The sequence below is a fragment of the Herpailurus yagouaroundi genome, unplaced genomic scaffold, assembly GCF_014898765.1.
Source record: "Herpailurus yagouaroundi ecotype Mexico unplaced genomic scaffold, PumYag 100, whole genome shotgun sequence".
NCBI classification, from domain to species: Eukaryota; Metazoa; Chordata; class Mammalia; order Carnivora; family Felidae; genus Herpailurus; species Herpailurus yagouaroundi.
The window spans coordinates 69,001,228-69,015,215 of record NW_024412391.1 but is presented as its reverse complement, the minus strand read 5'-3'; the positions used below and the strand labels follow the sequence as shown (position 1 = coordinate 69,015,215).

Genomic DNA, 13,988 nt, shown 5'->3' with positions numbered 1-13,988 from the left:
GGAAAGAAGAACCCTCTTGATGCCTTTGCATGCAGTGCAGTGGATCTTCCCCTGCCCAGCACCGCCCTGCTGCTGACACTCCCAGGCTGTCAGTCCCCCCCAGCAGGTGAGGTGCCTCCTGCAGCAATAATACCTGTGCTCTGACGTGGCTGTGTAACCACTTCAGCGGTGTGGCTCACAGCCACCAGGCACTGGGAGCTGAGCAGTCATAGATGTGGAGTGGTAACATTTGTGAATGGATAGGTACTGCTGAATCAGCACATCTGTTTCCCTTTGATACGGTGTAAGTGAACAAACTCTTAGCTGTTTTTTTGTTTTTGTTTTTGTTTTTTTACTTTGAAGACAAGATAACAGATGTGGGCACTTCCTGTGAGCTCAGCCTAGTCACACATATTACCACTGCACAGGCAGAATACAGAAGAGCAGAATACATCACAACTCATGCGTATCTTTATACGGAATGTCTTCATGATGGAGATAATACACGTTATCTAAATAGGAAGGGTATTTGTGTTTTGTGTTCATTTCAGTAAAATTCCAGTCACTAAAGTGTAGCCACCTTATTAGCATGACAAGTACACCCTACATGAGTTAGCAAGGTCTACTTCTGTGGCACAAAACCCTCCCTGTCCAGAAATGCTGATTGTAGGGACTGATCAGACCATTTTTGTATGTTCTCATCAGACTCGTTGTTTGGCTGGAACTCTGCACTCCTTACTGCTTGCATGTTTACTAATTTATTATTAAAACCCCTCTATTTGCCTTTGTTCTTTCACAACTAACACACTGGCCTCTGAATGCATGAGTTATGTGTAAACTGGTGTGTGACTTAGCAACTAATAAATGTATCAACTGTATTGTATTTTCAGAACTTAAAAATATAATTGGAATTACTGTACTAAAACACTTTTTACATTAAGTGGTAAAAACAAGGCAGAATATTCCTATGTTGTACATTTAATTTACCATTATGAGCTCTTAGAATAATTTTGCCCCTTCTCCATTTTAGCTTTTTATCTATTCTATAGGAAACTTCATGATTGGCTTTTCTAGTTGAAGAGTCTGATTCTGTGTGCTAACATTTAAATAATCCATTGCAGTTATGACATTAGGAAAATAAAATTCCAGCATTCCAGTGTTGTGAAGAACAGAGAATCTCCCAGTAGTTAAGCCTTTGCAGTAGTGGCCTATGAAAATTGCAATCAGAGGGATTGTTTTGAACCTACTTTTCAGATATTTGAAAGAGATGTTAGGCAGTCACATAGTATTTATTCCATGTGTTCTCAACATCTCAGGACTCTATCTCCTGCCAAGTCTCCTTCTTCATCAACTGGGTCTATTGCCTCCAGCAGAAAATACCCATACCCAATGCCTCCACTTCCTGATGAAGAGAAGAAAGTGAACCGACAAAGTGCCAGGGTATGTGGAATATACACTAATAGCCTCAGTCATTATCGTTTATCTATGAGTTCATGCTTTAAAAGAGAGAGCTGTTTTTCCTTCATTATAAAAAAAAATGTGTGGGGGGGGAAGATTTTCAAGATTCCATTGAAAAATAGAAGATTCTTGCGGTTTGGGGCTCAGATTTATATTTGCAAATGAGTTTAATTACTGAATTAATTCTAGTGATATTTGGTATGTTTTAATCATTCATTGCTATGTATTTATATCTTTTATTATACTTCGTAGCTTCTACATGACAGCCTGGAATAAACAAAACAGAATGTGTTTTGTTTTTATCAGTTTTTTAATATACCTGGAAATGCCAGAGATGAAATAAACTAGCCTCATCTTCATGCCTAATTTGCTTACTCAGGCCTTTTACTGGCTAATAATACCCAATAGGACTTTAGAAATCAGAACCTGTGACAGAAAGTTAGACCAGTGGCTTAAAGGCACGGTGGAATTTGGATACATATGAAAATCTCTAATATTGGGGCGCCTGGGTGGCTCAGTCAGTTAAGCGGCCGACTTCAGCTCAGGTCATGATCTCGCGGTCCGTGAGTTCGAGCCCTGCGTCGGGCTCTGTGCTGACAGCTCAGAGCCTGGAGCCTGCTTCAGATTCTGTGTCTCCCTCTCTCTGACCCTCCCCTGTTCATGCTCTGTCTCTCCCTGTCTCAAAAATAAATAAAACGTTAAAAAAAATTTAAAAAAAAAGAAAATCTCTAATATTAAAAAAAATGCGGCAATGGGTATGGTAAAATTTAGCAACCTCTTATATTTTAAAAAGCCAGATTTATTTTACTTTTTTAACGTTTATTTATTTTTGAGAGAGAGAGAGAGAGAGAGAGAGAGCGCGCGCACAAATGGGGGAGGGATAAAGAGAGACAGAGGCAACGGAATCCAAAGCCAGCTCCAGGCTCTGAGCTGTCAGCACAGAGCCTGACTCAGGGCTCAAACTCATGGACGGGGAGATCATGACCTGAGCTGAAGTCAGGCAATTAACCAACTGAGCCACCCAGGCACCCCTAAAAAGCCATATTTAAAAACACATAAGAACTGATTATATAAAAATATGGTTAACCATAAGTTTTATTTATTTATTATTTATTTATTTACTTTTTTTTTTTAATTTGTCATTGGGTCTTCACATAGAAGAACCAATTCCTTTCTACTTTATTTATTTATTTTTTTATCTGTATGATATCAATTTATTAAAAATTGTTGAGATCTTTTAATGGTCTAGCATTCTTTAAGACAAACGGTATACATATTTCATGAGTATTTGAGAAGGATTTGTATTCTTTGATTGTTGGCTTCAGGAAAAGATCTATTATGAAATAACATTGGTTAAGCATGTTCTTCAAATTCCACTTGGTTTAATAAATTTTTGCTTCATCTATTAGATAGATTTGCTTCTATCTACAAGTTAGAATTGCTACATCTTCCTGGTGAATTAAACCTGTGATCATTGTATGAAATTCCTTTGGTCTCAAATAACATTCTTATCTTAAAGTCTATTGTTTTCCTCTCTTCATAACATCTGTGCTATTTCTCGTATCCATCTTATATAACTCCTTCCATCCTTTCATATATTTTTTTTTATATATGAAATTTATTGTCAAATTGGTTTCCATACAACACCCAGTGCTCATCCCAAAAGGTGCCCTCCTCAATACCCATCACCCACCCTCTCCTCCCTCCCACCCCCCATCAACCCTCAGTTTGCTCTCAGTTCTCAACAGTCTCTTATGCTTTGGCTCTCTCCCACTCTAACCTCTTTTTTTTTTTCCTTCCCCTCCCCCATGGGTTCCTGTTGAGTTTCTCAGGATCCACATAAGAGTGAAACCATATGGTATCTGTCTTTCTCTGTATGGCTTATTTCACTTAGCATCACACTCTCCAGTTCCATCCACGTTGCTACAAAAGGCCATATTTCATTTTTTCTCATTGCCACGTAGTATTCCATTGTGTATATAAACCACAATTTCTTTATCCATTCATCAGTTGATGGACATTTAGGCTCTTTCCATAATTTGGCTATTGTTGAGAGTGCTGCTATGAACATTGGGGTACAAGTGCCCCTATGCATCAGTACTCCTGTGTCCCTTGGATAAATTCCTAGCAGTGCTACTGCTGGGTCATAGGGTAGGTCTATTTTTAATTTTCTGAGGAACCTCCACACTGCTTTCCAGAGCGGCTGCACCAATTTGCATTCCCACCAACAGTGCAAGAGGGTTCCCGTTTCTCCACATCCTCTCCAGCATCTGTAGTCTCCTGATTTGTTCATTTTGGCCACTCTGACTGGCGTGAGGTGATACCTGAGTGTGGTTTTGATTTGTATTTCCCTGATAAGGAGCGACGCTGAACATCTTGTCATGTGCCTGTTGGCCATCCGGATGTCTTCTTTAGAGAAGTGTCTATTCATGTTTTCTGCCCATTTCTTCACTGGGTTATTTGCTTTTCGGGTGTGGAGTTTGGTGAGCTCTTTATAGATTTTGGATACTAGCCCTTTGTCCGATATGTCATTTGCAAATATCTTTTCCCATTCCGTTGGTTGCCTTTTAGTTTTGTTGGTTGTTTCCTTTGCTGTGCAGAAGCTTTTAATCTTCATAAGGTCCCAGTAATTCACTTTTGCTTTTAATTCCCTTGCCTTTGGGGATGTGTCGAGTAAGAGATTGCTACGGCTGAGGTCAGAGAGGTCTTTTCCTGCTTTCTCCTCTAAGGTTTTGATGGTTTCCTGTCTCACATTCAGGTCCTTTATCCATTTTGAGTTTATTTTTGTGAATGGTGTGAGAAAGTGGTCTAGTTTCAACCTTCTGCATGTTGCTGTCCAGTTCTCCCAGCACCATTTGTTAAAGAGACTGTCTTTTTTCCATTGGATGTTCTTTCCTGCTTTGTCAAAGATGAGTTGGCCATACGTTTGTGGGTCTAGTTCTGGGGTTTCTATTCTATTCCATTGGTCTATGTGTCTGTTTTTGTGCCAATACCATGCTGTCTTGATGATGACAGCTTTGTAGTAGAGGCTAAAGTCTGGGATTGTGATGCCTCCTGCTTTGGTCTTCTTCTTCAAAATTCCTTTGGCTATTCGGGGCCTTTTGTGGTTCCATATGAATTTTAGGATTGCTTGTTCTAGTTTCAAGAAGAATGCTGGTGCAATTTTGATTGGGATTGCATTGAATGTGTAGATAGCTTTGGGTAGTATTGACATTTTGACAATATTTATTCTTCCAATCCATGAGCGGGAATGTCTTTCCATTTCTTTAAATCTTCTTCGATTACCTTCATAAGCTTTCTATAGTTTTCAGCATACAGATCCTTTACATCTTTGGTTAGATTTATTCCTAGGTATTTTATGCTTCTTGGTGCAATTGTGAATGGGATCAGTTTCTTTATTTGTCTTTCTGTTGCTTCATTGTTAGTGTCTAAGAATGCAACTGATTTCTGTACATTGATTTTGTATCCTGCAACTTTGCTGAATTCATGTATCAGTTCTAGCAGACTTTTGGTGGAGTCTGTCGGATTTTCCATGTATAATATCATGTCATCTGCAAAAAGCGAAAGCTTGACTTCATCTTTGCCAATTTGGATGCCTTTGATTTCCTTTTGTTGTCTGATTGCTGATGCTAGAACTTCCAGCACTATGTTAAACAACAGCGGTGAGAGTGGGCATCCCTGTCGTGTTCCTGATCTCAGGGAAAAAGCTCTCAGTTTTTCCCCGTTGAGGATGATGTTAGCTGTGGGCTTTTCATAGATGGCTTTTATGATCTTTAAGTATGTTCCTTCTATCCCGACTTTCTCAAGGGTTTTTATTAAGAAAGAGTGCTGGATTTTGTCAAAGGCCTTTTCTGCATCGATTGACAGGATCATATGGTTTTTCTCTTTTTTTTTGTTAATGTGATGTATCACGTTGATTGATTTGCGAATGTTGAACCAGCCCTGCATCCCAGGAATGAATCCCACTTGATCATGGTGAATAATTCTTTTTATATGCCGTTGAATTCGATTTGCTAGAAAAATATGGAATGCCTCACGAATTTGCGTGTCATCCTTGCGCAGGGGCCATGCTAATCTTCTCTGTATCGTTCCAATTTTAGTATATGTGCTGCTGAAGCGAGCACTCTACTTTATTTTTTAAATGAAGTAATATATTACTATAATCTAGTAATATAATTTAGTATTGTCTGTAGTGTTTTATTAGCTTCAGGTGTGCCAGAAGTTCCTTAAATACTGAGTCCTCTTTTATAACTGTAATTATGATTCTGCTCAGCCTCACAGTATTCCCAGAATACATCCATTATGTGAAATTTGAGAGGTAGTCGAATTTAGAGAGGCAGACTGGCCCTCAGAGAGGCTTAAATGAGAGATATCACTAAAGAATAATTACTTTTATTGGTATCCAAGTTCTGTTGTGGTCAGTTACAGTGTAATGTTGATCTTTTCAGAAATAATTTTGCAATAAAATAAAAAAAAAAATGGAGCTTTAAAAGCCCGGGCAGATTTATCTGCTACTGGGTCTCGGGTTCCTAGGTTTTTTGGTGTAGAAAGATATTTCAGAGCCTCTTTGATGGCTTAAGTAATGGGGTTCAAGGTATACATGAATCATTCAAATTTTAACTCGATCCACTCGCAGTCAGTAAGAAAACTCACTAAAAGCAGATTAGGTTACTATGATCAAAAAGACTTTAAAACCAAGCAGTGGTGTTTTGTGAATTACGTGACAAGTTAGCTTCCCGTGTTCATATGGGTAATGGTAAAAGATGGAAAGGAAGAAGAAAATTCCGATTCCCAGCCCTCAGCTTTCTGGCTGTAAAAAACAGAATCGTTAATAGGCATCCAGTTGTTCATGACACGAGTATGTGGTAAAGAAATCCAAGGCTGTCATCCTTCCTCAGAGAATTGTCAAAGTATAACACCCTACTTTTTACCTCTGATAAATTGTTTACATTGCTGTTTTGCTCTGTCTACTTGGGGATATTCTCTCCACTGTTGTCATGCCAGGGTGCAGGTTATTGTTCCCACAGGAAAGCCCTGAAAATGACAGCTCCCCAGAGGACATGGCCGGCTCGTGGCCTCTTCCCTGGGATGAATGGGGCGACAGTGAAGACTGTAACCCCGGGGACAGTGTCAAAGGCCCATGGCTCCATTCACCATGAACATCCACATGAGCACATAGCAGAATCCTGCAGAATAGGCAGCCCCCATCTTTGGGCTGCCTTGGAGGGCTGGGGAGTATCAAACAAGCAGATCTTTTTTTACCAGCAACCCCTCCATTATAGTCATCTAGAAATTAGAAACGGCCACAGTCATGTCTGTTCCTAAAAGTGATGACTTGCAAAATTCTTCGCTCCTTTTTCCTCACTGGGATGATGGTGATCTTCAGGTTCCACCAGTGTCCCACCAGTGTCATCCCTCTGTTCCCCTTTCTGCAAGCTGTCACTAATTTTCTTAACCGTTTGAGAGAAAACTGGACTCACTGAAGCTGAAGCCTGAACCCTTTACCACTCCATACCATCATCTGAGTGTCAATCCAGATGTTCTTACCCGGCAAATGTCCTGTGTAACCATTCATTTTCACTATTCTCCACCAACAGGGGTCATTCACACACACAAACATCCTTAGAGTTGAGAGATTTGTCCTCCAAAGGGGGAGAACACAGGCGGCTCTACCATAGTCTTTGTGGAGTAGCCAATGTGACTATTGAGAACAAGATTTCCACGAAGATTCAAGAGAACCTATTAAATAGGGAACCTACGTAGAAACATCCACATAGTCACTTAGCCGTTTCTCCTTTTTCTGTCCCAGAATCTCATTAGGTATACAATGACATGCTCTAGATTTCAGTAAAAATGGAATTTGGATTAATTTGGATATAACTTAAGTCACACTGGTCTCTAGACTTTCTTTGTTCATGTTTATAAAAGTGTACCCAAATCATATTGCCTGGAAGCAATATTTTATCAGCCAGGTCTTCTTCGTCGTTGTCGTCATCTTCTTCTTTTTTTTTTTAAGTAGCCACTCTGGTGAGCTGAGCTGCATTCATATTTGATCATTCCAAGGTTGTTTATAGTCCATTAAAGCAATTACTGAATGCTGTAGAAATTAGATATGAACAGGACAGTGTACAGAACTGGTGGGAGAGGTAAGGAGGGGAAGAGGTAAGGGAAGTAAGGAATTGACATCATGCCATGTGTGCTTTGTTTCCTGGGAAAGGACGATTTTCTAGGAGACAGTGATGGATTTGGAGAACAGATGGCCTGGTCATAGGCCCACAGCAGTGATTTCTAAGTGGGTGGTAGTGGTATTGATGGAATCACACTTTCCCGAGGTCAGTACTTCTCAGTACTGGCTGTACATGGGAATTGTTTGAAGGGCTTCTAGATTATGCTGATGCCTGAATCCCACCCAGAGACCCAGAGAGATTTTGAGTTAGTTGGTCTGATGAGTGGCCTGGGCAGTAGGATTTTTAAAACCTCCTCAGATCACTGAAATGTGCAGGTGGGTCGAGAACCACTACTCTAGAAGGCCATATCAGAATCCTGGGGAAAAGGAGTGTATATATGATTTTAAAAAATAATATTTTAAATTATCTTATTTCATTCGAGACATAATATTTAATCTATTCAAATTTTTGAGTAACAGTAAATGAAGATGTGATGGGTTTGGTATTAAAAGGTGGCAATTGCTAACAAGATTGAAACACAGGTTTAGAGGAAGGAGAAAGCTAAAAATTAGAGCGTTTATTTTATCCATTCATCAGATGTCATAAGAGTGTGCTTCTACAACCACATAAGTATGGATGGAATCACCAACTCTTTTTCATCTTTTTCATCTTCATAGCTCAGAATAGGCCTGTTTCCAGTGCACTTGGATGGCTCAGTAAAGCATCTGACTTCAGCTCAGATTATGATCTCATGGCTCATGGGTTTGAGCCCCACATAGGGCTCTGTGCTGACAGCGTGGAGCCTGGAGCCTGCTTCTGATTCTGTGTCTCCCTCTCTCTCTGCTCCTCCTCTGCTCATGCTCTCTCTCTCTCCCTCTCAAATAAACATTAAAAAAAAATATGCCTGTTTTCCTGCTTTCATAATGTGCAATTTTGCTTTTCTCTGTTGTGCAGCTATGGGAGACATCCATTTAAGATCCACTGTTTACATGTGATACATCAAAACTGTTTACTTCAACTTTTATAGAAACCCAGCCTCACGGAATCACTGCAAATCTATCTGCTCTTCAGACAATACAGACCCTCTGAGATGCCACAGAGGAGAGGAAGCCGAGTCTCACGTCTGGATACCATTTTCTTTTTGTCATTGGCTTAGGATTTAACTGAACCATGAAAAGAACTACTGAAATGTTACACTATAACATGGAAAAATAAAGGTACCGGTATGTTAATGGATAATCCGCATGACAGATACATGTAGAAATCTCACTAAAATTAACTCATGACCCAAATGTAGCAAGTTTCCTAAGGGACAATAGTGGATTCAGAACTGACATTCTGAAGCACATCCTCATTGTAGACAGTAATGCTATGTGCATGAAGCTTCTGTTTATTGCTTTCCACATTTAAGGAAACAACATCTCATAATAGAAACTAGCATGCAGGGCTAAGGCATATAGGATTTTTCTGCAGGACTTTAAAGCTTGAGAGGCCAATATCCCATATGCTTACTCGAAACATGTATCTTTATTTTTGTTTTTTTACTTTTCATATTTATATCAGCATACAAGAACAATTGTACATATGTAAACATTTTTAAAATAAAAAAAGCAACTGTTACACACAAGTGTATTTTGCCAAATGCCTAAAAATAATCAGTAACAGGCACATCGTCATCATCCATCAAATGGTCTTTAAAGATGACAAACAGATGATGTTGTAAATATAGTGGTCAGTGCCCTAAGTGTCTCTCTCCGTAATTGGTATTTGTCCTCCAAAACCTGTGATATCCCTTTAAGCTGTGCACAGCCTGGAGGCAGTTTTCTTGAGTGATTAATCGAACCAGAGAAGAAAATGCCCAGCAAATCTGGGGCTTCCACATTGGCTGGGGCAGGAGCTCAGTAGTGTAGCCAGTCTCTGGCCTCCAGGCACTCACTCTGAGGCTGATGGCTGCTCCCTGGAAGTCCTCCAGCCAGTGTCTGCCTCGGCAACTGTTGTCTTTCAGTATCAGAGCACGCCTAGTCTCACCCTGGAGGCCCGTGAGCCCCTCAGCAGCACGTCCTGCTGACCTTAAGCAAGTGTACCAAAGACACGTGAGACCGGGGCCCCTGATACATTGATAGCTTCCGACTTGCCGACACTCTAACCCTTTGTGGCCTCAATTTTTGTTCTTTGACAAAACTTTTTAGCTACCTTTATCTGTAAGATGAATAGCTTGTTTTAATAAAACCAACTTTTACACTGTTTATCAAGGATATTTATCATCAGTAGGATGTGAGTCCAACAGGTCATTCCGCACTGATGTGGAAGCAAGGTGATGGAGGTTCTACCAACTGGGCGGGAAGCCTCAACAGGCCACAGAGGGTTAGAAGAAACCTAAAGCCCCAAGTGTGCGGCAACTGTGAAGTTACCCAAACAGCTGGCAGGGGAAAAGATCTGATGTTTTGAACTCTTTTTTTTTTTTTTTTTTTTTTAATCCATAGAAAAGTGAGAAATCTATGTTAAAGTCCCTTCTTTAAAACCAAAGTTGGATAGCTGTTACAACGCAGCTCTGTCATTCTAAAAGAAAACTTCCCCGGGAAAGACTACTCTAGTGAACTCCGAAATTGATGGGATCAATCCAATGCTTTGATGTGAAGAGTACTTCTGAATTTCCTCATTTTCTTTCCTTTTTCTTGAGAGGAATGGAATCTGCAGACAAGATTTCAGAAATATTCTCCTAAATTTGATCTCTCCCAATAGTGTCCATGGTCAAAATCCATTTCATCTTCACATATAGTCATCTTAGGATGCCCAAACTGCAGGGCCATGTTAGAGGCAGTATTTTATATTCTATGGTTTTTGTCTTCTGTAACGGACCTCTCTTCTGAAAGTCTTTGAAAATGTTTGACAAGAAATTTAATCACTCAAAACTATAAAGTGTTTGTAAATGGCATTTTTCATGACAGGAAGGGATGTGATTGTCGATACTACAATGAAATGATCCATCAGATTAAGATTTGGGTGAGTGTTGGGTGACAATGCCATGTAGCTCAAATGAAGGACAGGAGGGCAGACAGATTTAAAGATGTAGCAAATAAAGTGGCTTTTGACCAAGATCACTTTAATGTGCACTGAATATTTTCTGGTATTGAGTGTATAAAATGCTAATGTTATAAGATTTATTTTGACTATAAAAGAGTTTATAGATTTGAATGTAAGGTACCTTGTGTAAATATGCTTCCTAGTAATGGTTACATAAACCCTAATTTGAAAGAATTTACAAATGGAGAGCTACTTGTCAACAGATTCCCTCCCATACACTTTCCTTACTTTCTCAATTATTTTTACATGAAAATTATTATTTCAAGTAAAAGTCATTGTAACATGTCTTTTGTAAGGGATAGTTATTTATAGTCAGGCTCCTTGATAATAACCTTCAGGTGGAACTGAATGAAAAGCATTTGTTTTATTTGCAGGAAGATTATGATTTTATGGTAGCTTTAATGTTCTGTTCTGGGTATCTGCCTAAGAATGTTTGAACATTCTTACAGCCATTTGCAGAATTCTGTGACAAGTTTATAATCTTAGTGGATACTTTTGAGAAATACCTATACGGGTACTCATGGTTGGTATTTAGATGTATTAAATCTAAATATTTATGACTTTTCATCCACTGAAACAGGAAAATGGACCTATGGCACTAAACACAAGCACAGCATTAGAACTTTTTAATATATTTTGGAGAGGAACTTTGAGGTCATTAGAGCGGTTTGTATCACGCAACTAATATTTATAGCCCCCAGTCAATTATAGAACTCTGATGCCAAACAGAGAAGAGTGGTTCATTGGCCTTTCTGTTCCATTGTATGCCTTTTTCTTTTCTTTCTAAAGTTTTTTGCATAGATAAAACTTCAGATTGACAACCGTGCTGCCTGCAATGGTCCCTTTGTCCGTAGACATTGCAGTATAGCAAACTCTGACTTAAACATTGAAATCTCTTTATTAAGAATGATAACAAGGGGGGGGTAAGAGGGAGCCCCTGAAGGAACTGAGGTCAGACTTACCAGTCTGTGTCCAGCCAACTCTTTCTTTAGTCAGGAAGTAGCGTCCTCCTCAGGAGTCCCTCAGCTGGAAAGTGATCCCAGGTCACGTGCAGCCTGTGGAAAGGAACCCACTCAAACAGCACAGCATAGTGAGGGCCTTCAGTTTACCTTAGTTGCTCTATAGTTTAAAGAAACCCAGGGCTGTTCTTTAAAAATTTTTGACTAATAAAGTAAATGTAGGGTTGGAATGCCAAAAATACTTGAGATAGGTGCTTTATTAAGTGATACTAGTTTCTTTTTCCCCTGGCTTTAAAAAGGCTTTTAAAATTGTCTTTACGTATAAAGTCAGTCTGGTATAGATTTCTGTGCATAAGATAGATAGGGTTTCTAAAAGAAGTTGCTGATAAAATTAGATCTTTTGTGCACTTCCCAAAAAGGACTATTTATGTTTGATTTTCATCACAGCCTTACGTTTCTGTTGTTGTTGTTGTTGTTGTTGTTGTTGTTGATTCCCTTGCAAATTTGCATAATTTAAACTGTCAATTGTCCCAGATCTCTTTACCTTTTGCTTTTTTGGACTTTGTTCTTTACTTTTTAGTTACCTATGGGGTGGAGGAGAGGCGGTATTTCTATGCCCTCCTTTACAAAATCACGCGTGTTTATTTCATCCATTCTTCATTTCCTGTTGTCATGTACTTCTACTTTAACTTATATATTTAGTGTTTTAATGTTTCCTCATGTTATTCAACATAATAAATCCTTACCTAAAGAGAAGACTATTTTACTTTATTTTACTTAAACGTAAAGGAAGGGTAGTTTATTGGGAGGATACCGAGTAGCTGGCAGTGCTGAGATGTGGCACTCAGTGGACTGAAGGAACGAAGGGTGGCCAGCCGCTTGCTGCCACAGCCTGACTAGGACACCACTGCCAGCTGCTGTCAAGGGCGCCCCCTTGGGCAGCGTATTATAAATTCCATCCTACCAACTTGGTAAGTTGCCATCAGTTTTTCATGAAATGTTCTGACTTCCACTGGCGGCATAACATCTACATTTCAGGGTCCTGATGGTCCTTTTCCTTTCGCTTCCGTTTTCCCCTAAAATTGCTACGCACATTTTTGTTGTTGTTCAATGGAGTCAAGGTGAATTTCTCATTCTACTAGCTGAAAATATATAAAAGGCAGATATTTCTGTGGAATAGGGCTTAATTTGAGGCTTGTTAATTTTTTGTTGTTTTTCCCCTCAGTTATTTTCTGAATGTATAAAAACTGTTCTGATTTTGGATGCAGCACGTTTCCTCCTGGCATAGGAGCACTAAGCACTTTCATAAACAGCTTCCCCTGTTGGATTGTGAGGAGCCCACACTGCTCTTATGAATCCGTTAAGAGGCAGCAGCCCACGATCTGGGTGTCTGTATGCGTGTGTGCACACGTGCACAGCCTCATGTGCTAGAACTCTGGGCACATGCTGATAGCATATGCTGTGCAGGCAGGTGCCTTTAATTCTGAGAGGAGCTTTCCCAGATGTTCATCAAATGAAGATACAGCAGGACTTTAGAAATCAGGGCATAGTATTTCTCTTCATGTTTTATTCATGGCTTTGTCAGAGCCCCTAACATGGAGCACCATCTGGTTCAGTTTATAAGTAGAAAAGCAAAACATTCAAAAACAACCTGCCTGGCATTTTTGTCCTTTATCTCCAGGACCTGACAAACAGTAAGCATCCTCCCTACGGAGTCTGAGAGATGCTTCCAAACCCTTCCTACTCCTCTTCAGTAGCTTGCCAGCCCTTTTCTCCTCACTGTCATGGAGGTAAGTCCCTTCTTGGCTAAACTGGCACTGGGGAGAACCACAGGGTGAAGAATAGGAGGAAGAGAGGCACCTTTAGTCTTCTCTCACTGGCAACTGGGCATGGATTATGCAACATTTAGAAGTCACTAAGAGATTGGTCCTCGGGTATATTTCAGGATGGAGGGGGGATAGAAAGTAGTGAGCCTTGGGAGGTCACGGGGTATTTAGTCTTGACACAGGAGCAGAATGGAGACGCACATGAGCCCAGAAGCCAGGTGTGCAGAAGGTGATCACTGGGGGTGTGGTGGGGACAGAGGGGCTGAGTGCCTACGACAGACTGGTATACTTTGCAGTTTTACTGAGTGTTGGCTCTATAAATACTTTATGGGCCCAGTACATGTTGGGCCTGTCACCCTTGCTCAGTGTGTCCCTATTGAATTGTTCATAAAACCTGTATTGAATGGAGACGTACTTCAAGGCTGGCAGAGTTTTGCTCCAGGGCACCATTATTTCATGTGTTTAGGTATCCTTAAAATCAAAACCAGGGAAAATGTAGGGTGGCTTTTTTTTTT

General features: G+C 40.0%; 1 protein-coding gene and 1 non-coding gene across 24 annotated transcripts in view; one reads left to right on the top strand and one right to left on the bottom strand.

Moving 5' to 3' along the window:
• The window catches only part of ADAM22 (ADAM metallopeptidase domain 22), a 237,791-nt gene extending 225,388 nt beyond the window's left edge, over positions 1 to 12,403 (top strand). For 11 of the 23 annotated variants that reach the window (XM_040472732.1, XM_040472741.1, XM_040472740.1 and 8 more), the window contains 2 exons: positions 1,296 to 1,419; positions 8,632 to 12,403. In XM_040472732.1, coding sequence (XP_040328666.1) covers positions 1,296 to 1,419; positions 8,632 to 8,760 — 253 coding nt within the window. In that variant the 3' untranslated portion in view covers positions 8,761 to 12,403. Of the gene's footprint in view, positions 1 to 1,295; positions 1,420 to 8,558 lie in introns of those variants that run through there. The other 12 variants (XM_040472752.1, XM_040472751.1, XM_040472750.1 and 9 more) reach the window with 2 other exon arrangements.
• Positions 5,455 to 5,561, bottom strand: LOC121029043 (U6 spliceosomal RNA). Its single transcript, XR_005789550.1, has one exon. It is a non-coding gene; the product is annotated as a U6 spliceosomal RNA (small nuclear RNA).
• Positions 12,404 to 13,988: the final 1,585 nt, after the last annotated feature.